This window comes from Protopterus annectens, chromosome 6.part0 (genome assembly GCF_019279795.1).
Source record: "Protopterus annectens isolate FY-2018-M chromosome 6.part0, PAN1.0, whole genome shotgun sequence".
NCBI classification, from domain to species: domain Eukaryota; kingdom Metazoa; phylum Chordata; order Ceratodontiformes; family Protopteridae; genus Protopterus; species Protopterus annectens.
The window spans coordinates 1,107,715,672-1,107,739,008 of record NC_056737.1 but is presented as its reverse complement, the minus strand read 5'-3'; the positions used below and the strand labels follow the sequence as shown (position 1 = coordinate 1,107,739,008).

At 43.0% G+C, this 23,337-nt stretch overlaps 1 protein-coding gene across 3 annotated transcripts in view; it reads right to left on the bottom strand.

Moving 5' to 3' along the window:
- COQ6 (coenzyme Q6, monooxygenase) overlaps positions 1-23,337 on the bottom strand; it is a 340,661-nt gene that overhangs the window by 35,869 nt on the left and 281,455 nt on the right. For all 3 annotated transcript variants that reach the window (XM_044074721.1, XM_044074722.1, XM_044074723.1), the window contains one exon: positions 21,504-21,670. In XM_044074721.1, the coding sequence (XP_043930656.1) occupies positions 21,504-21,670 (167 nt within the window). The remainder of the gene's footprint in view (positions 1-21,503; positions 21,671-23,337) is intronic.

Sequence of the window (23,337 nt, the reverse complement as noted above, 5' to 3'; positions counted from 1 at the left end):
CCTCTGACTGGGTGGTGCATTGGGGAAGTTTCTTTTGTTCCACTGCAGGTGGAAGAAAAAGGGAATATAATAACCGCTGGATAGGCATCTATTTGCAGGGAACAATCACCCCTGCTCCCTCCAGAGATGGGGAGCCACTTCAGGAGCACTGATTGGGCTTGTCAGAGAAAGGTTTTCTGAAGCCCTGATTCTGCAGACCCCATATGTCTCTGGGGTGTCATCTACCATTGAAACGTCCTCCTCTGCCTCTGAAGGATGAATTCCTGCACTGATCCTGAAAAGACCCTTGAGAATTTGAAACCAAGTCTTCTTACCACCTCGCTGATTCCTGGAAAGGGTGCAATGAGGGGTAAAAAAACTTGATCCCAATAGCAGATAGGGTCTTTCCTTCCTGCTTGCTGAAGGTAACAGTTTTTTTGATGGATGGTCCAAACAAGTAGGAGCCATCAAAAGGGGCATTGAAAGGTTCCACAAAGTCACAAAGCCTCATCCCGGCATGTCTTCTGACTGCAATGCCTGAGCCGGCTGCCCTTGAGGTGCCCTCCACTGAATGGGAGATGAGCCTCATGGAAATGTTAGCTAGCCACGGAAGCAAGAGTAGCCAAATGGGGAGATACTTTCTTGAAGTCCTCTTCCGACATGGTCTTTGCAAGAGAGTTGGATAGCTTCTTGATCAAATCTCCCTGCAATCAAGGGAAATGTGCCAAGTAATTTAACAATCTCAGCCCAAACATAGCCGAAGCATAAATGCACTTACCAAACCTGTCAATCGCTTGAGACTCTCTGATTGGCGGATGGACAGAGAAGCGCTGTTCGGCTAGGTCCTTCGTAGTAGCTGCTGCTGCAACAATGGCATCAACAGGGACACCTTTAAACCAATGAAGCCCATTTTTGGTGGGAACAAGAAATTTGTCAGGGCACTTGGGCATTGGCTCGATAGTGTCCTTCTACACCTGTTGGGAAACTAATTCAGTTTGTCTGCCGGGGGGTCACCCAAGATGTCGACAGGCCTGCCCCAAAAGCTTCCAAAACTCTGTGACTTCTGTGAGTGACTCCATCGGGGAGTCCATGTACTTCCTTCTGCATGTTTTCTTTGGAGGAATCTCCTCTGTGGGGTGTTCAGGGGAGGTACTGGAAGATAGGGGGGCTTCATCAGGGGAATAACTTGGAGGCTGCTCAAGGCAGGCTGAACTTGGACAGAGATGATGGGCTCAGCACTCAGATCCAGTGGAGGATGAAGGGGAGGATCGGAGCTGAAAGAGGTCAGTTCTCTGTGAAGAGAGAAAGAGAGTCCTTTTCACAATCTGGAAAGTCGATGGACCTGGAGAAACTCCACCCATCTCCTTCAGAGCAGACACCGTTGAGGAAGCGTGGATGGGAACAACTCCTGATCCGTGGTCTCCAGACAAAATCAGACCCGAGCTGTCAAGGGCAGAAGCAACAAAAAGAGGGGACAGGTCCATGAAGGTCAGAACCGAACCCCTCCCCTGGATCCGATGCCACCTTCATGGATCTGAGACTCACTCTGATCAGATGAAATTGGAGCAGAGCTGGTCAGGGTAGCCGTCAAAGTCAAGGAAGGAAGCTTCCTTGGATCCAATACTGACTCTCTGGTACCTGGGATCCTGGAACTCTGAAATCACTGGTCAGATCAGAAAAGGAGACTGAAACATAGTGGTGGGGACACTCATGGATCCAACTGGGGACAGAGCTGACAGCACCCCATCTCCATTTGAGCTTTGAGGAACTTCCGCATCATTCTGTCCATATCAACATCAGACAGGTTCCTGGAGGAACTGGAAGAGGCAACTGATGCAGGCCTGGAATGTCTGGATGGAGTTTAACAGCTTTGAAGGTAGTGTTAGGGAAACTACCCTGACAGAAAACTCCGGTGTTCAACTCTAACACTTGGATCCAAGTTCTCTGAATCCATGGTAGAAAAGGATGGCCTAGGGGAGGCAGTCACAGTAAAGGTACCTGTTGGATCTGAGGAGTGTCTTGGATCTGATGGGGCAGAACTGGGTCTTGGATCTGATCAGGTCCTGGATCTGACCAGATTGGATCAGAGGACTTTGCTGGTTTTGCCAGAGGCTCAGAGGAAACCCTTGAGGTCTTATGAGAGTGTTTTCTTGGTTCCAACATCCCAGAATGACTCACTTGGGGAGTTTGAGCCCCTGATGAGGATGAAGAAAAGTACAGTTGTGTACACTTACCATAAATGTAGATGTTTGAGTGTATTCACTGTTGCAGTCATTACATTTGGGTAATCTGCTGGCAGGTTGCCCTCAGTAGGCCTGATTAACAAAGTCATGGGTCCTGCGTCGGATGCTGTCCCTTCTTCCTTGATGTCAGGTCGTCAGGGGTATAAAACATGCAGAAGACGCCATTTTCATCAGTTTTTCTTGCCCCAGATGCCAGGTACCCCTCAAATGGGGAGCAAAAAAAAAAAAAAAAATATATATATATATATATATATATATATATATATATATATACACACACATGTAATTTAGGACACAAAAAATATACCTCCAAATAAAAGAAAATACAACAAAAAGGCTTTTGAGCATAGTAAAAGAAAGAAGAGGTACAAAAAGAGAAAAGTAGGGGGCTGGCGGGTGGGTAACCAGAACTGCAACAGTGAATACACTCAAACATCTACATTTATGGTAAGTGTACACAACTGTACTATGTTCTTCGTGTTTCACTGTTGCAGTCATTACATTTGGGTAGAATCCCAAAGCTATGGTTGGGAGGATGGAATTATACAGCATTAGGAGCAGCTATAAGGCCCTGCAGGACAGCAGCGGCAAAGCCTGCTCTGGATTTAGAGAAGAGAGGTAAATGGTAATTCTTGGTGAACGTATGAACTGAGCTCCAGGTAGCAGCTTCTAGAATGTCTCTGGTAGGAACCCCTCTGAGAAAGGCTGCAGAAGTAGATGCAGCCCTGGTGGAATGGGATCTGATCCCCCTGGGGACAGGTTTACCATGATGCATGTAGCAGAAACGAATACAATGGCTTATCCATTTTGAAATAGCCTTTTCCTCTGCCCCTGCAGCAAATGCCACCAGTAGTTGCTCAGATTTTCTTAGAGATTTTGTCCTGTTCAAGTAGAATCTTAGTTGTCTGTGTACATCCAAAGAATGCAGAATCCACTCCCCCTTGTTCTGTGGATTTGGGAAAACAGTTGGCAGATGAATGGTCTGATTAAGAGCCAGACTAGATTGCCACTTTAGGCATAAAGGATGGATTGGTCCTGAGCGCTACCCTGTCTGGGTAGAAAATAATAAAAGGCTCCATTGCCATGAGGGCCTGTAGTTCTGAAATCCTTCTAGCTGAAGTGACTGCTAAAAGAAAAGCTGTCTTCCAAGAGAGTAATTTTATGTCTGCAGTAGCAGCTGGCTCAAAAGGAGGTAGGGTGAGCTTTTCCAACACAAAACTGAAGTCCCATGCAGGAGTTGGTGCTCTCCTGGGAGGTCTTAAATTTTTGGCCCCTCTGAGATACTGCTTTAGCAGAGGATGAGAGAATAGGAGAGGTTCTGTGCTGTAATGAGCTGAAATGGCAGAGGCATGGATTTTTATGGAAGAGAAAGATAGGCCCTTGTGAAGCATCTCAGTTAAATATTGCAGAACCTGAGGAATACTGGGAATTGCTGTGCTTATTCCTTGTGCCTGATTCCAGGCACAGAATCTTTTCCATTTATCAGCATAAGATTTTCTAGTACTAGGCCTTCTAGCCTCCAAAATGACATCCATCACAGGTTTGCTGAGAGATGTAACCGGTGAAATTAGCTGATTAGCCATGCTGCAAGATTCGGAGTTGGGAGCCGAGTGTGTAGAATTTGATAGTTCTGCTGAGACAGTAGATAAGGTGTCTGAGGCAGGTACCAAGGAGAAAGGTGTGACATATTGTGTAGGAGCGGGTACCAGTGTTGGTGAGGCCAGCCTGGAGCAATCAGAATCATTTTTGGTTTTTCCTGTCTGACTTTTAGTAATACCTTGGAGAGCAAAGGCAGAAGGGGAAAGGTATAGACTGATAGGTTTTTCCAGCTGAAGGATAGAGCATCCACTTTCCAAGCTTTTTTGTGATGGATTCTTGTGCAGAATTTGTCCAACTGATAGTTTTGGGGTGAGGCAAAAAGATCTGTGTCTGGGCTCCCCCATTTGCATGTCAACATGCTGAAGATTTGTGGATCCAGTTTCCATTCATGTGGGTCCATAAGATTTCTGCTTAGTTAGTCTGCCAGACTATTTTGCTTTCCTGGCAGGAACTGAGCTTGTAGATGTATTTGGTAAGTCAAGGCTGTGTTCCACAAAGCCATGGCTAGTCTGCAAAGGGGGTAGGAATGGGTACCCCCATGCTTATGTACCACATGACTGTGGTATTGTCAGTCTTTATCAGTAGTTGTCCTGGATGAAGAAAGTCCTTGAAAGCTGTCAATTGTGTACACCTAGCATCTCTTTCTGGTTGATATGCAGGTGCATTTGATTTGGCCTTCATTCGCCCTGAATGCATCTCCCTGCCAGATGCGCCCCCCCAAGCATAGTCTGATGCATCTGTAGTCCGGGTTTGGGTGGCAGGGGTGGAATGAATGACAGTCCCTTGTTTTGGTGACAGGCTTCTGCCCACCATAGGAACTCTTGCTGCAGGCAAGGAATGATAGGAATCATTGTTTCCAGGCTGTGACAATGTTGACACCATAAGCTTTTTAGGTACCATTGAAGTTCCCTCATATGCAGTCTTGCATATGGAATTAGAAGAATGCAGGAAGCCATGAACCCCAAGGCCTGCAGAATTTGTCTTGCAAATAAATGGGTTTTTGTGACCACTTGTTTGAAGTAAGTCATCAATTGGATTTGGTTTTCTGATGTAAGGTAAGTCATCAGGGCAGTTGTATTCAAGCTTGCACCCAGGAATGTAATTATTTGAGAGGGTACCAGATGTGATTTGTTTTTGTTTATGGTGTATCCTAGGCAAGTTAGAAGCCTTTTTACAAACACCAGATGCTGTAGAAGAGTGTCCTTTGTTTTCTGCCTGAATTAGACAATCATCCAAATAAGGAAAAATTTGAATGTTTCTTTGTCTGCAAAATGCAATTACTGGTGCCAGGCACTTTGTGAAGACCCTGGGCGCAGCAGATAAGCCAAAGGGCAGTGCAGAGAACTGGTAATGCAAATAGTCTGCTTTGAAGCAGAGGTATCTTCTGCAAGATTCCCTGATTGGGATATGCAGGTAAGCCTCTTTTAAGTCTAGAGTTACCAACCAGGCATCCTTGCCTAGCATAGGCAGTAACTGTTGTAGAGTCAGCAGCTTGAATTTTGGAATGTCCAGGAATGTATTTAGAATGGATAAGTCCAGAATTGGACGCCATGATTTGTCTTTTCTGGGTACCAGGAAAAGTCTTGAATAAAACCTTGTCCCTTTTCCTTTTCTGGTACTGGTCGAATAGCCCCCATATTCATGAGGGACATAACTTGTTTCTGGGCCTCTGCCCACTGATTTGGAGGCAGATCTGGCCATCTGTTTGGAATTTGCAATGTGTGGAAATTAAATCTGTATCCCTGGGATACTATATTTAAAACCCACTTGTCCTGGGTAATTAGATGCCAATTTTGTGCATGAAGTGCTAGTTTTCCCCCCAAAGGGGATGCCAAAAGATAAGTGCTTGGAAATGGCAGAGAAAAGTCATTGAGACTGTTTACCATAGGGAGGTGCCTTGCTACTTCTAGATTTGGAGGTGGAGGCACCCCATTGTTTTGTTCTGTAAGTCCCTTGTGACTGAAACCTGGAGCCTTTGGAGTGTCTGGGTTTGACCTGAGTGGCTCTGGTGGGTACTGGAAAGGACCAGTTCTTAGTAGGCCAGTGGCTACTGAACCTGGGTGGCTGCACTTGTAGAAAATCTTTTACAGTTTGCAAAGATTTAGCTTTGTCTTCCATCTTTTTCAAAACTTCTTCTGCCTTATTACCAAATAGACTGTCCTGTTGTAAAGGAGCATCCAACAATTTTGCTTTAACATGATCAGGAAGATTTTGCTCCTTGAGCCAAGCATGCCTTCTGATCACAGATCCAGTTACAGCGGCCGTGCAAGAAGCCTCCAAGGAATCAAAACCACATTGTAAAGTATGCTTTCCAACTTGTTCAGCTGAATGCAATAAATCCTGTAACTCTATTTTCCACACAGTCAGAAATCAACATCATTTTCTGTTTAAGTAAGCCCATGACATGCTGCTGATATTTAAGCATATGAAATTGACAGTTTAAAGCCCTGGTTGCCAAGGTTGCAGACGTGTAAATCTTCTTACCCCATCTATCCAGCGCTCTGGAGTCTCTATCAGAAAGGGTAGGATTTTTACCAGTAGAAGCCTTAACACCTTGGGGCCCTGAGAAATTGTTTCAGAGTCAGCAGTAGGGTTTTTAAAAAGGAATTTGTGGGAGTCAGGAACCCTGTAATAGCTGTCTGGCTTACTAGGAGCCAGAGGCAGGGAATCAGGAGCCATGCTGGATTCTGAGAAAACATCAACAATGTCTAGAACTGGAGGTATAGCCAAAGACCTATGCTGAGGAAGAAGAAGGAAATCCCTAAAAGCCTCTTTTTGGATTCTAAAAAATCCTGACTCTCCCAATGAAAATGTTCCCTGAAGGTATGCAAAGTTTCTCCAAAAGAAAAATCCTCAGGAGGAGAAGCAGAAGGGATGGATTCTTCTGCATCACAGTTCTCATAAGGTGGAATAGATAATTCCTGATCAGAAGAGGAATCAGAAGAAATAGAAACCTGATCTGAAGATTCATAATCAGTGCCTTGCCTAGGCTTCTTAGCAGGAGAGGGTTGGGAGCCCCTGATCAAGGTAATTAAATCCTCAGCCATTTTGATAATTTGTTTTTTAGGCATAGTGGCCCAAGCGTTGGTTTTTTAGACATAGAAGTTGATTTTGGCCTTGGTTTTGAGGATGGCGTCAGTTTAATATACAAATCTTTAGGCCTGAAAACACCCTCAGAAGCCGGTACCTGCTCAGCGGCTCCGGACCCATCTAAGGTAGAGACATCTGCGGGTTCAATACTTAAAGTGTCTCCCGGCATACCGGACTCCGAATGGGTCTCAGTAGAGGCCTGCGAATCAAAAGTAGCAGGTATCAGGGCTGCAAAAGCGTCTCACTGAATACCGGCGAACCGGCGACTGGCTTAGGAGAAGCTTCGTAATCTGTTTTGAACCTCAACGGTCTGTCTCTGTCTTTTTCTTTGCGTTTTTTGTGAATTCTGATAGTCGGATTACTAACCGACGACATTTCTGGATAGTTAAATCTTGAGCCAAAATATTAAGATGAAAAAATATACCGACACTTAATAGTGTGTTGGTTAAATTTAGCACAAAACTGACAGCAAGGCACGTTGTGGTCAGGGCCTAGGCAAGGAATACAGTACAAATGAAAATCCTTATGAGTTATTTGCTTCCCACAAGTAATATAATTATTAACTTTTACTGACATCGGTAAGGAGCAAGAAAAAGTTTCCCCAATGGGGTACTTAGCTTTAGGTTGAAGACTTCGGTTTGAAACTCGAAAACGAAAATTTCAGGAGTCAGCTGACCGGCAATTGCGAACTGCTTCTGCTTCGGGCACCTCGCGGCAAGAAAGACTGATGAAAATGGCATCAGCTGCATGTTTTATACCCCTGACGACCTGACGTCATGGAAGAAGGGACAGCAACCGACGCAGGACCCAAGACTTTGTTAATCAGGCTGACTGAGGGCAACCTGCCAGCAGATTACCCAAATGTAATGACTGCAACTGTGAAACACGAAGAACATCAGGTAACAGTCCTTTTAAGAAATGTTTATTCCTGTGATTAGCAATGGCCTGGGGATTAAATCCCTCACAAATAATACAATCTGATCGCAGGTGGTCTGGACCTAAGCAATCACACTTACTGTATGCCATGGAATGGGGAATTTTATGCCCACGTTCCGAGCATCGCTTAAACCCAGTTGGCTTCTCAGACATGCCTAAAAGGGAAGCAAGATCGACAACAACCACAGGCACCTAGAGAGAAAAAACAGCACACCACAACAGCTGTAAAGATAGAGAAGAAAATCTGTCACTAAATAAAAAAATAGAAACGTGATTTTTTTTTGTTTTTGTTAATACAGCAGCAGAAAAACAGTGAACAGAAGGCAGAAGTCCTAACCACTCTGGGAGAAGATGCAGGAAGGAAGGGTAAGACAAAATACAACCCCTAACACCTATGAAAACTGCTGGGAGGGGAGGAAAAGTATGAAAAATACACTAACAGTAAAGTTATAAGAAAGGGAATAAAGAAACTTTAAGTTATAACTTCAAAGAAAATTTGCACATGACACCAGGAATCCACACTGCACCAGCTAGGTGGCAAACAAGATCCGAGGAAGCTACAGACAGAGTAGGGCATTGTGGGTAGAGAAAGGAGCTCGAAACTAGGATCCAAGTCTGGACAAAATGCAGCTGAGTCGGACCCGAGGGTCATATCCATAACCCAGTAGTGAGGAAGAATGAAAAGGACATCATCAGATCCCTTACCTTTCTCTGCATTGGCAGAGTTACAAGAATGAACTGAAGATGGTGCAGGTGGATATCACTCTTACATTGGGCATTTGCAGTCATCTGCCTACCTGGGGCAGGGAAGGGTGGTAAGCTCAGGAAGTCAGGCTGGTTATTGGGCCTTCTCCATCAGAAGTCCCAAGGGTAATGACTACTGAAAGAGTGACCCCTTCTGCATACTCCCCTAACGTCTGCAAATAATGTGATCTTCACTCATGTATAATCAACAGCTATTACTTTGGTGTACAACTCTTATGTACATACTTCTATTATTTTTCAAGTTGAAAATACTATTATATTTCGGATTTCTGATTACTGTAATAAATTCAAGACTGAAAATAAACCCTTACAGCTTAGTAGTGTACCTACCTTAATCAGCCAAACAACAAATGAATGAATAAAAGAATACTGTCTGCAATAAAATCTTTGTTAGCAAACTACCTGTAGGCAAATTCCTTCTTACAGCTCAAAACCATGAGTCACTTGACAGTTCCAACTCTGTAAGTACCCCGTCAGTCTTATAGGACGGTTTTTCTCAAGATAACAAGTATTTCAGCCCCTTTTTATTACATTCTTATTCTATTATTTACATTTTATTCCTCATCTGAATGTGATCTTACTGACGGTGAATTATCTGAATTAGTTTACTTTATTCTATTCCCCTTCTAGATATTTTGAAGAAATGATTTATTCTCTTCTTGGCACCAAATGTCCTTTTTAAGTTAAAAATGTCAACGATTTGCCCAAAGGAGAAGTACTGACTTAACGCAGAGATATAAAGCCCTGACTGTGCACCAGATTACTCATGACTGATTAATGTCCTGGACACTGGATCTGGCTGACTTAACATGGAGTGCAGAATCACCCATTCTGATGGAGGCAGGCAACCAAACTGTTGCATGACTGCCTTGTAACAGAAGCAGGAATTTCAGAATGTATCACAACAGGCTAAGGCATCCACGCTCACCAAGCTGTATGTACCACTGAAGCTACTATCTGGTGAGCTTGTAGATGCACTAGCATACTATCAGACTGGCATTCTGGGACTTCTCTGACATTAACTAGAGGACCAGTACACAGGCCAAGGGAAAAGCATCCAGCCTACAAGGTTCCCTGGATGATGGCTCATCCAGTGCTCAACTTTCTCCCCACAGTGCAGATGAACAAACCAGTGAGAATTTGCAAAACAAATTTTTTTTACTGGCCCTAAAAGATTTTTCACAAAGTGTTTGTTTCATGTTTGTGATATGCACTCTGTGAAAGACTGAACAATAATCTTTAACAAGACAACTAAATTACAGACTCAGAAAATCCTACAGTCTTGCTGTTACACCAACTGTTGGCCAAGTTACAGAGTCGAAATAGAGTCAAAGATGAAACCAAAGATCTTATTGTAACTGACATCAGCACCCCCCAGTTGTAGGACTATGAAATGCAAAAGTATGCATTTTTTGAATGGATAGAAGTTAGTATATCCTTGCATACTCCTACCTCAAGTAATCAACTTCAGAAGGATTCTAGAGAAAGAAAAACTGTCACTATCATGGAAGAAGTCAGATCCCACAACACTGATGAAGGTGGAGCAGATGCCTATCCCAACAGCAGTTTGTAGCCAAACGAAAGAAATGGGCCAATAATACAGAGACCATTTTGCTTGTACTCTTGGGGAAGCAGTTTCAAAACAGATGGACCAAAAAGAACTTCCTTCAGAGGAACAGCCAACAAGACCTGAAAAATAGAAATGGAAACTATTTACAATGGTGTGACTCGGACTGCAAAGTTCTGATATACTGGGACCAAATTAACAAAACTCCAGGCTTACATATATCAAGTCAGAGATTGTCATTTTTTGGTATATTCCCTTTTCTCTGAGGCGTGATGATCTCAGAGTTGGTATACATAACTGTGGTGTTCCCCTATATGTAGACACAGGCAGGTGCAAAGAATGCTGTCACAATGGTCGTTGATTTCAATGGAACAGGCATAAGTGCTTGGGTCTATATTATATGAACAAAAGTTCATATAATCAATCGCTCTAATGAGCGAAAATCCCAGAAAACGATATTATGGGAGGCTGCACCCCACCCCCCGCTAAATATATATTCCAACTTGAGATTGCACTACAGTGAGGAAAGGGCAGATACTCCAATCTTCACTGTACTGCGATCCCACAGCATGCATCTCGATTTCTGGGATTTTCGCTCATTACAGCGATCGATTATACGAACTTTCATTCATATAATAAAGACCCTAAGTGCTTCACAGATGATGAGTGTACTTCAGGCAGTAGCTGTCCCTCAAGTGATTTGTGGAAATTACGAATTATTACTGTAAATCTCAATGATCTCATCACTGACTCAGGAGTTCAGTTTCCAAAGACAGACTTACAAAAATGTTAAAAAAAAAAGCAGAGAATATTCATTCAAAGACCAAAGTTAGCCCCTCACTGAAGCCTTTTCTTCTATGCCTCTGTGTAGGTTGTCTAGAAGATATCCTTTAGCTTTGGCAATAGAATGTATGAAGAAATGAAAAGATCTCCTTTCTCCTACACCAAGTGTAAGTCTTCAAAAGTTTATATAGTACATGGGTAGCAGATGTAGGATTTACACCATAAAGCTGTTAAGTCTGGACTCATTTAGTCCTTTGGCCACCCTCTGTACAAGACAGCAAGGTCCAGTAATATGGCAAAGAACTACCGTCCCCAAAGGGAATTCTAGGTAAGTTTGTAAAGAGTAGAATCCCTGTCACTGCTATAAGAACAAAGATTAAAACAAACATAAAGGCAGTTGTAAAAAAAAATCCACACAGCCAGGCTCCAGTTATGAAGGATGCAGACACTCCTTTGTTACCTAATGAAAATGGAGTTTCTGAATAACTCACTTCAAAACTTAGATCCACTAACAAGGCACTAATCGCAATCTCCAAAAGCCATTACAGCTCTGGTGACTCCCCGTATTCTAGCAATATTGCCAAGACTTGGAACTCCCTACCACTACAAATCAGGATACAACCTAACAAAACCTTCTTCAAAAAACAGCTTATTTCCCACCTAAACAATTCCTGGACATGCAACTGCCTAGCACCTGGCTGACATATTCGAACACCTTTTCCCTACCCACAATCCAACCTCTTCTTTAAAACTCCCACAGATGCACTACCTGTATTATCCCGTTACTTACCAACTCACTGCCACCTACTCCACACTGTCCCATTTATACCCACTAACTCTCCCCCAGACTAAGTTGAAAAGCTTTCCCTTAAAATGTCAATGAACCTCATATGAACTTGTCTACACTCTCCTCCTTTGACAAACTGGCTAGTATTTTTAGTTTTTCCTTTCTTCTCTTATCTTCATTACATCTTCAGGATCATCTCTACTAAACATACTGTATGAACAACAATCATATGTTACTACCTGCTATACTTTTAAATGTATGTCTAAACCACTATGCTTATGTAAATATCTTATGCAATCATATGTTATTATCTGCTAGATTTTGTAACTGTATGTGTAAACCACAATGCTCATGTAAATATCTTATGTACAGTATGTTAGCAATTTTTCAGGAGCTTTTCTCCCCAGGCCTCCGCTGAAAACGGACAGCTTAGTCCAGTCGGACCTCCCTGGTAAACAAATGTAAAATAAATAGATAAATACATAAAATTATGAATCAATCCCTATGTGGTTCAGGTTCAACAGATCTGACACACACTACCGCCTGACAAATGAATCAAAGAAGGCTATAAAGAGTTAGTAAAGACCTTTGCATTTCTGCTACCCCCTCCCCCTCAGCTGATACTGCTTGAAGGCAAAAGGAGATAGTAAGCTGATCTATATGGTCTTTTAAGTACATTCAACATTCTAGCTCCCCCATTTCTAGCTCCCATGTTTTCTCCTCCAGTTTCATGACCTTTTGAATGCCTGTGCAGACTCCCACCACCACTCTGGCAGTCCATTCCATGGATCCGCAACCTTCTCTGTGAAGAAATACTTTTGTAGACCAAGGAGTCATTGGTTTCTACAATCTGCAGCCTATGACCTTCCTCCCCCTCTCTCATTCATGTAGAGGATGACACCATCACATCTGCCTGACAAGATCATGTACATCTAAATCATGTTACTCCTGTTTCTTCTGATCTCCAGTCAGAAGAGTTTTAGCTGCTCTAGTCCATGGTTCTCTCTCTTCCACTCCACCATACATCCCCTTCTGCTGTTTACCTCTGGACTCATTCCAGCTGTTTGTGGCCCCTTCTCAATGTAAGTTCTGCAGGATTGAGGACAGTATGTGAAGTGTGGCTAGATATACTCGACCATTCTGTTGGCTGTTTCCATTGCCCTCCCCCTTCTATCTAGATGTGATTAACACTTTTGGATCCTTTTCCTGCTCTCTTTGCATCAGTTCAACCCCCCCCCTCAGCTGATACTTCATCTAATGGCTGCTGTAACCTAGGTGCAAGTACTTTGCATATGGCTACAACTTACTTCAAATGCCAACTTTCAGCTCTTCCAAAGCTAGAAGGGGAGAAAAGTGGGGATAATGGTTAAGGTCTTTACCTCACAGATACAAAGTATGAGGTTTTATTCTGAGCTCTGGTTGTTGTCATCTAAGCTTGCAGTCTTTGCAGTCTGATAGCCTAATACTTACCTAGGAACCTTCCTTAGACTCCTCCCCCATATTCCACTGCAGCACCTATGTTTGTTTTATCAGCAAAGAGGCTGATCCTATTCCATCTTCTCTCAGATATGCCTGACATGAATGCAGTGAAGAGTACTGAACCCATGACTGACCCCTGCAGTACTCCACTGGTCAGCTTCCTTAATCTTTACATTACCTCACAACAACCTTTTGTAGCTTATCTTTTAACCATACAGGTATTCAATTCCTTTGTCTTGATCCAACCATTAACACCTCCAGTCTTCCTAGCAGCTGCCTGCACAGGAGTGAGACAAAAGCCTTGCTGAATCCACTTAATCCATGCCTACAGATACTCCTTTGTCAAGGTGTTCTGTCTTTCAGTCATTAGAGTGGATCAATTTTGTCTGACAGTGTCTTCTGACCATAAACACACACTGGTTGCTACTCTGGAAATTAATGGCCTCTAGGAAAACAATAAAGCTTTCCCTCAGGATTCTCTTCATCTCTTTCCCTGCCAGTGCTGTTAGGATAACAGGCCTGTAGTTCTACGGATTTCTTCTGCTTGTCCATTATAGTAGAGTATCAATACTGCTATTCTGCTGTCCTAAGGCACTCTCACAGTCGTCAGACATCTGTTGAAAACTTTGGTTAGAGGCTCTGCCAGTATACCACCCATATTCCTGTGGGTTCTACAAGTCAGCTTCTATATGGTCTCTCTGCTGTGCCCTCCCTTATGGAAGCCAGTTCCTCTTCAACTTCCATTTTCTGTAGCCTGGCGTCAGCCCACTTCTCTTTCCACCCTGCCCTACTTTCTTCCCTTAATTTGGTGTTCTTCATTTGCTTTTCTCTGCAAACAATGAAGCAAAATGCTAATTAAGTACCATCTTCTACCTGAACAAACATGTCCCTCCCTTCCTTCTTTGTGGTATACAAGCAAGCTTTCGGTTTCCCTCATGATCCCTTCTTCCAGCTCGCTTTCAGTGTCTGTTCTTTTTACCTAGCCTGAAGTACTTCACTGCTCTTTTGCTTGTCTTCTTGTAATGCGTCTCCTCCACCTCCGCACCCTCCTGACTTTTCAATGCCCTATCTTTTGTCCTGCTGATTAGCGTCACCTTTCTCGGTAGCCACAGTGGCGGTCTTTTCCTCAAACCTTTGTCCAAAGTCCCAAATATTGAATCCCAGACCCATTCTCACAGCTTGTTTGCTCCTTTAGTTTTGTCCCTGTTCCCCAGATAATATTTCATGACTCTCTCCAGCAGTTCATCTTAATAAAACTACACATCATTATCTAACTACTCTTAACCTCTCCTTCTCTATTCCATACAATGGCATGACCACTGTTGGCTAACGGCATACTCACCCAGACATCCCTGACCCTCACCACCTTGGTAAAGACCACATCCAGAATTCTACCCTTTCTAATGCAGTCCTGCATTAGTTGGCTTAAACCTTCATAATCAAAGACTTCAATCAAATATTGCTCCACCTCAACTCTTCAGCGCAAAATCTCTTTCTGTTCCTAGAAGATTCAGCTCCCCCAAGATTATTACCCCCTTCTTCTACCCCTCTTATTTATTCTCTCCCCCATGTTTTTATCCTCCTTCCCTGATGCGTCCGGGACCAAGTCACTGTATCAATCTAGCAGCATGCTCTGCCTCCTCTACCATAATCATAAAGGTGCTCACCCTAGGCCCCAACCTTGCCTGCTCTCTTGCCCCCTTCATGGAGTGATGTTCCACCTCCTGTCTGATGCTCTCTTTTACAACGATCACTCCCCATGTCAATCCTTTCCTTGCCATTCCTGAGCAGCCTAACAAAGGCAACTCCATGTCCCAGCTTCCCTTCTTGCTACTGGCCCATGTTTCTGTGCTACTGTCAATGTCCACTCCTCCCTTCTGCATCATTGCCAGCAGTGACCTCATTTTATTAATTAAACTGCTTACACGCATATTAATACTACCTAGTCATTATCTGACTCGCTCGTTTGTTCCCTTATTATGTTCTGTGCCCTTTTTTCCACTTCCTAACTGCATACTCTGTTTTCCACATCTATAACATGTTCTCCTCCTTCCACCTCAGATTAAAAGTAACCATAAGCAAAAAATCCATAATCTACTTCTCTCATATGCAACTATCACGTGAACATGGCGGCGGGGGGGTGGGGGGGTCAGACACAGTAAGTACTTTTATCTCCACAACTAAAGTTCGATAAACGAGTTATGAACACTCATGAGTCTGGTAATTAGCAGCAGATTGATAGGTGAGGCAATGACAATCAAAGCTCAATGTTTCACTCCTGAAGCATTTTTGCAGGTGGGGTGCAGCCTGCCCCCAAACTCCTCATAGCCCCTGCTACTTAAACATACTTATTCTGAGAACACAGTATCATAGTGAAAAGTGAATTCTCCAAGATACCACAATCTTGATCTTTAAAAGCTAGTCTACCAAACCGGAAGCCATATGAGATCCAGTGGTATTCCATCATACATAGTGACCAGAGTTACCGGAAGGCAAAAAGTACAGTTGTGTACCTACCATAAATGTAGATGTTCGAGTGTATTCACTGTTGCAGTCATTACACTTGGGTTATCCTGCTGGCAGGCTACCCGCAGTCGGCCTGAATTCCAAAGTCCTGGTCCGGCGTCGGTTGCTGTCACCTCTTTCCTGACATCAGTGCAAAAGGGGTATAAAAGATGCAGCCGACACCATTTTCTCCAGTTTTTCTTGCCCCAGATGTCAGGTGCCCCCAAAAGGGTAGGCTAAAAATTCTGCTCATAAAAAAGCATGCAGTAACATAAACATTACCTTCATCTACAAGCAAATACACCACATAGGTTGTATAGAATAGAGTAGTACAGATAAGTCCCAGCAATGAAAGGGGATGGAGGGAGGGTAACCTGGACTGCAACAGTGAATACACTCGAACATCTACATTTATGGTAGGTACACAACTGTACTATGTTCATCATGTTTCACGGTTGCAGTCATTACACTTGGGTTGAATCCCAAAGCTGAGGTTGGGCGGCTGGGCCTAGATAGAATTAGGAGTGGCTATGAGGCCCTGCAGAACTGCAGTGGCGAAGCCTGCTCTGGATTTAGAGTAAAGAGGTAAGTGGTAGTACTTTGTAAAAGTGTGCACTGAAGTCCAAGTTGCAGCCTCCAAAATGTCCTTTGTTGGTACTCCTCTGAAAAAGGCTGCTGAAGTGGCTGCTGCTCTGGTTGAATGTGGCCTAATGCCCTTAGGCACTGATTTGCCATGTTGTGAATAGCAGAAACAAATGCAGTGGCCTATCCATTTTGAAATAGTCTGCTTTGAAATAGCTTTTCTTTGCGATCCTGCAGCATATGCCACTAAAAGTTGCTCAGTCTTTCTGAAGGCTTTAGTTTTGTCCAAGTAGAAGCGTAGCTGTCTGTGTATGTCCAAAGAATGCAGACATCTCTCCCCCTTATTCTGTGGGTTTGGATAAAAGGTAGGCAAATTAATGGTTTGGTTAAGAGCCACACTGGACACTACCTTGGGCATAAATGTTAGGTTTGTCCTTAGAGAAACCCTGTCTGGATGGAAAATAATAAAAGGTTCCACAGCCATTAGTGCCTGTAATTCTGAGACTCTTCTTGCTGAGGTTATTGCTAGGAGCAGAGCTGTTTTCCATGATAAGTATTTTATCTCAGCTGTATTGGCTGGCTCAAAGGGAGGCAGTGTGAGCTTTTCCAAGACAAAATTGAGGTCCCATGCAGGTGTTGGAGCTCTCCTTGGAGGTCTTATGTTTTTGGCCCCTCTGATGTACTGCCTTAGCAATGGATGTGAAAAAATAGGTGGATCCGTATTGTAATGAGCTGAAATGGCAGAGGCATGGATCTTAATTGATGAGAAGGATAGGCCTTTGTCCAGCATCTCAGTTAGGTATTGTAAAATCTGAGGAATATTTGGTACAAGTGTATCCATTCCTTGTGCCTGGTTCCAAGCACAGAATCTCTTCCATTTTTCTGTATAAGATTTTCTGGTGCTGGGCCTCCTGACCTCCAAAATAACATCCATAACTGCTTTAGAGAGAAGTGTGTTCTGAATGGTTAAATTATCAGCCATGCAGCCAGATTTAGGGTTCTGAGTTGGCTGTGCAGGATCTGATTGTTTTCTTGGGTCAGCAAATGAGGAATTTGGGGTAATGTCCAGGCTGGGCCTTGAGACAAGCTCTTTAGGATTGGGTACCAGTGCTGGCGTGGCCAGTCTGGGGCAATCAATATCATTTTTGGCTTCTCTTGTCTGACATTAGGAGTACCTTGGGGAGGAGAGGAAGTGGAGGAAAGGCATATACTGTAAGGGTTTTCCAGCTGAATGACAGGGCATCCACTTTCCATGCTTGTTTGTGATAAGTCCTTGGGCAGAATCTCTGTAGTTGGCAGTTGTGCGGGGAGGCAAATAGATCTATGTCTGGGCATCCCCATTTCCTTGTTATCATGCTGAAGATTTGTGGATCTAGTTTCCACTCGTGAGGATCCTTGAGATTTCTGCTTAGTTCGTCTGCCAGAGTATTTGTCTTTCCTGGCAGGAATTGTGCTTGCAGGTGTACTTGATAAGTCAATGCTGTGTTCTACAAAGTCATGGCTTGTCTGCAGAGGGGGTAGGAATGTGTGCCTCCCTGCTTGTTTATGTACCACATGACTGTAGTATTGTCCATCTTTACCAGCAGTTGTCCTGGATGAAGTAGATCCTTGAAGGCTGTCAGGGCATTCTGAACAGCTAGCATCTCTTTTTGATTGATATGAAGATGCATTTGGCTTGCTGGCCATGCTCCCAGAATACATTTTCCTGCCATGTAGGCTCCCCAGGCATAATCTGATGCATCTGTTGTTAGTGTTTGCCTGGCCGTGGGTAGAGTGAATGGCTGTCCCTTGTTGTGGTGACAGGCCTGTGCCCACCATCGAAACTCCTGTTGCAGGCAGGGAATGAGGGTAATTAATGTTTCCAGGCTGTGGCAATGTTCAGTCCAAACACTTTTTAGATACCATTGTAGTTTCCTCATATGCAGTGTTGCATATGGAATTAGTAGAATGCAGGAAGCCATGAAGCCCAAAGCCTGCAGAATTTTTCTTGCAGATAACTGGGTCTTTGTTGCCAACATTTTGAAGTAAGAAGTCAGTTGCCTTTGTTTGTCTGGCATGAGGTAAGCCATCTGGGCAGTTGTATTTAAGCTTGCACCCAGGAATATTATCTCTTGAGAGGGTATTAGTTTTGATTTCTTTTTGTTTACCGTGTACCCTAGGCAAATTAGTAATCTTTTTACAAACGCCAGATGCTTCAGTAGAATGTCTTTGTTCTCTGCTTGAATAAGGCAGTCGTCCAAGTAAGGGTATATTTGAATTCCTCTTTGTCTGCAAAAAGCAATTACTGGTGCCAGGCATTTTGTGAAAACCCTGGGCGCAGTAGATAAGCCAAAGGGCAGTGCAGAGAATTGGTAGTGCATTGATCCAGCTATGAATCTGAGGAATCGTCTGCAATTTTGTCTGAATGGGACATGCAGGTATGCCTCTTTTAGGTCCAAAGTTACAAGCCAAGCCTTCTTGCCCAGCATGGGCAGAAGCTGCTGCAGAGTCAACATTTTGAATTTTGGAACGTCTAGAAAAGTGTTTAGAATAGACAGGTCCAGTATTGGTCTCCAGGCCTTGTCCTTTCTGGGTACCAGAAATAGTCTTGTGTAAAATCCTTGTCCCTGCTCTTGCTGTGGTACTTGCTGAATGACCCTCATGTCCATGAGGGATGTAACTTGTTTTTGTGCCTCTGCCCATTGATTTTGTGGCAGGTCTGGCATACCTTTTGCCTTTGGCAGGGTGTGAAAGTGGAACCTGTAGCCCTGGGACACTATATTCAAGACCCATTTGTCCTGGGTGATTATATGCCAATTTTGTGAAAAAAGTGCTAGTTTTCCCCCTAAGGGACCTGCCAAAAGATAAGTGCTTGGCATTGGCAGAGGAAAGTCATTGGGACTGTTTTCTATATGGCTGTGATGTGTCTTTTCTGCTTTTGGCGGTAGAAGCACCCCACTGTTTAGGCCTGTATGAGCCTTGGGGCTGGGATCTGCCTCTAGGGCATCTGTATCTGCCTCTTTGTGGCCTGTCTGACACTGGAAAGGACCAATTCCTTGAAGGCCAGTTCCTGCTAAATCTGGGTTGTTGTACCTGTAAGAAATCTTTGACTGTCTATTTTGCTTTATCCTCCATTTTCTTCAATGCCTCTTCTGCCTTAACACCAAACAAAGTATCATGCTATAAAGGAGCATCCAATAATTTTGCTTTAACATGATCAGGCAGATTTTGTTCCTTTAACCAAGCATGCCTTCTAATGACAGTACCCATAACAGCGGCCCCTGCAAGAGGCCTCCAGTGAATCAAAACCACATTTCAAATATTTTCCCACTTGTTCAGCTGCATGCAATAAATCCTGCATTTCCTTGTTATCTGCACATTAAGAATTTGTCAACATTTTCTGTTTTAGCAGTGACATTAAATATTGCTAATATTTAAGCATATGAAACTGACAATTTAAAGCCCTTACAGCCAAGGTAGCAGAAGTGTAAACTTTTTTCCAACATCTAGTGCCCTAGAATCCCTATCAGAGGGGACAGGGTTTTTTGCAGTGGAAGCCTTGACCCCTTTGGGACCCTGAGATATAGTTTCTGGGTCAGCAGCAGGGTTTTTATATAGAAATTTGTGGGAATCTGGAAACCTGTAGTATCTCTGTCCGGCTTAGGCAGGGGATAAAGAGTCAGGAGACAGGCTGGAATCTGAAAAAACATCATCTACTATGTCTAGAACAGGTGGAATAGCAAGAGGTCTGTGCTGAGGTAGGAAAAGAAAGTCTCTGAGCCTTTTCTTAGATTCTGAGTATTCTTGGCTCTCCCAGTGAAAGTGCTCCCTCATGGTGTGAAGGGTTTCCCCAAAAGAATAATCCTCAGGAGGAGAGGCTGAAGGGATAGACTCTTCAGCATCAGAATCCTCATAGGGAAGAAAGGAGTATCCCTGTTCAGAAGAGGAATCAGAGGAAATGGAAACCTGATCTGAAGATTCATATTCTGTCTCTTGCCTAAGCCTCTTATCTGGAGGGGGATGGGAACCCCTGATCAAAGTAATTAGGTCTTCGGCCATTTTAAGCATCTGTTTTTTAGGCATGGAAGTCTGTGCAGGAGAATGCTGTACTTGTTTCTTTGTCTTTAGAGCTGCTTTAGTCTTTGCCTTTGAAGCTGAGGTTGGCTTAACATATAACTGTAGGTCTGAATACACCCTCAGAAGCCGATGCCTGCTCAGCGGCTCCGGACCCATCTGAGGGAATAATTTCCGAATGTCCAATACCTTGAGTATCTAGAGGCCTAGTCGGCTCCATGTGGGAATCGGAAGCGGACTGTGGCAATGGGGTAGTGGGTGTCAGGGGCTGCAAAAGCACCTCACTGAGAACCGGCGAACCAGCGACTGGCCTAGTGGAGGCCTTGTCGTCAGTTTTGGACCTCGGATGCCTGTCCTTTTCCTTGCGCTTTTTATAAACTCCGGTCGTCGGCTGTTCCGACGGCATTATATAATTAAATCTTCGGCCAAAGTAATGAAAGGCAAAATCGAACCAACGCTTAATAGTGCGTTGGTTAAATCTAGCACAAAACAGACAGCTAGCAATGTCGTGGTCAGGGCCTAGGCAAGGAATACACTAAGAATGAAAATCCTTATGAGGTATTTGCTTCCCACAAGAAATACAGTTGTTAACTTTTTCTGACATCAGTCTGAAGCAAGAAAAAAGATTCCCCAACGGGGTACTTAGCTTTAACGAAGACTTCAGATCTGAAATTCGGTTTTGAAAATCTCAGGAGTCAGCCGACCGGCACTGGCGAACTGCTTTTGCTTCAGGCACCGTGCGGGAAGAAAGACTGAAGAAAATGGCGTCGGCTGCATCTTTTATACCCCTGGCAATCTGACGTCAGGGAAGAGGCGACAGCAACCGACGCCAGACCAGGACTTAGGAATTCAGGCCGACTGCGGATAGCCTGCCAGCAGGATAACCCAAGTGTAATGACTGCAACAGTGAAACACGATGAACATCCAGTATAATTAACAGTTATACAAATCAAAAACTGATCTTCACTGATCTACAGTGCTGCTGAGAACACTTAGGAGTTCAGTTCAAGTTTTACACAGATGCAAACAACAACAGTTTAGGAGGATATGCTGTATTGTACTACTTCACTCTAGCATACTACAGTCAGCTAAGTAAACAAGTCCAAGACAGAGATGTATTCAGGAAAGTACCTACCTTCATAGGGACAACGGCATTTGTTGCCTGCAATCCCATTGTTCTGAGGAGTACAAACAGCGCATTATTGGTAGAATACAGCCTCTTCAGCAGATCAATGGCAGCCATCATAGGTAGATTATGTCTCTGCCGCTCAGTTTCATACTGCAGGAGATGCCTTGTTGAGCCTTTAAAGTGAAGTGCACATGGTTAATTTAGAACACATACAATGCTTAATCCAAGTGCAAAGTTTTACTGGTCACCTTTATTATCTGACCATACCACACAAAGCCAAGTCCTAGAATGATAGCAAATATACTTCCTTACAACTTTCATTATTACATCTGTACTTCTTTATACAACCTGTTACTGCATAACTGCACCAGCACCCTCACTGTTACAGTACTATGCAGTACTATGAAAGAGCCTTATTATTACTATAGCAGATACTGTTACTGCAGTACACCAACTTCATGTTACTACACAGACATGCTAGATGAGCACTTCAGTAATGCATAAATGAAAGTACTCTTCATATACTTATTCTTAAACAGGTGAATAATAACTACACATAGTACCAACTGCAACTCAAATGTTTTTAAAGTGTATTAGGGAACAGAACACTGAAATATGAGGTACATTCAGCTGTCAGATCTCTACGCAGTTCAGATCCTAGGATATGTGTACACACACACACACACACACACACACACACACACACACACACACACACACACACACACACACACACACACACACACACACACACACACACACACACACACACACACACACACACACACACACACACACACGTTCAAATCCAAGGTTAGTTTATCCAACACTGATGATCATGGCATAACTACAAAAACCTCTGTACACACACTTACAGTCAGGTAACAGATCTCTATGCAGATCAGATCAAAGGCTATGTACATACATACACACACACACACACACACAAGTTGAAATTCAAGGCTGTCTCATCCAATAATAATAACGTCTGTATAACTATTTGCGCACACACACACACACACACACACACACACACACACACACACACACACACACACACACACACACACACACACTTCTTCTCCTTTTGGCTTTTCCCATTAGGGGTCACCACAGTGGAACAATGGTCCACAGAATGATTGGCAGTCTTTTTTTTTTCTGGTGTCGTGTTACAGCCCAGCTCCCAACCTTTCACAGAAAGCACACACATGTAGATACTCACAACTAGGGACAATTTAGAGTGTCAAATCCACTTGCAGAGTGTCTTTGGGATGTGGAAGAAAACCCATTCTACCGCAGGAACGGCATGCAGACTCTGCACAGATGGCACCCCAGCAGAGAACTGAACTAAACTGTATGTATATATGTATGTATATACACATATATATATATATATATATATACATATATATATTTATATGTATATATATATTTATATATGTATATATATATATTATATGTATATATATATATTATATATATGTATATATATATTATATGTATATATATATATATATATATATATATATATATACATCTGTGTATATATATATATATATATATATATATATATATATACATCTGTATATATATATATGTATATATATATATATATATATATATATATATATGTATACCTTTGTGTTTGTCTTCATTATCTGTGTTATTACTGGCTTTCTTCAAAATTCTTTTTAAATTGGATCCTGTCTTGTATACGTATTTTGGTGTGAGTCCACAATTTTATCAAATTTGAAGAAGTAATGATGTCCCAATGTTGGCATAAAATGTCCTTTTTTTAAAATGAAAAGTAAAAATTTATGTTTTTTTTCCCAATGGGGTT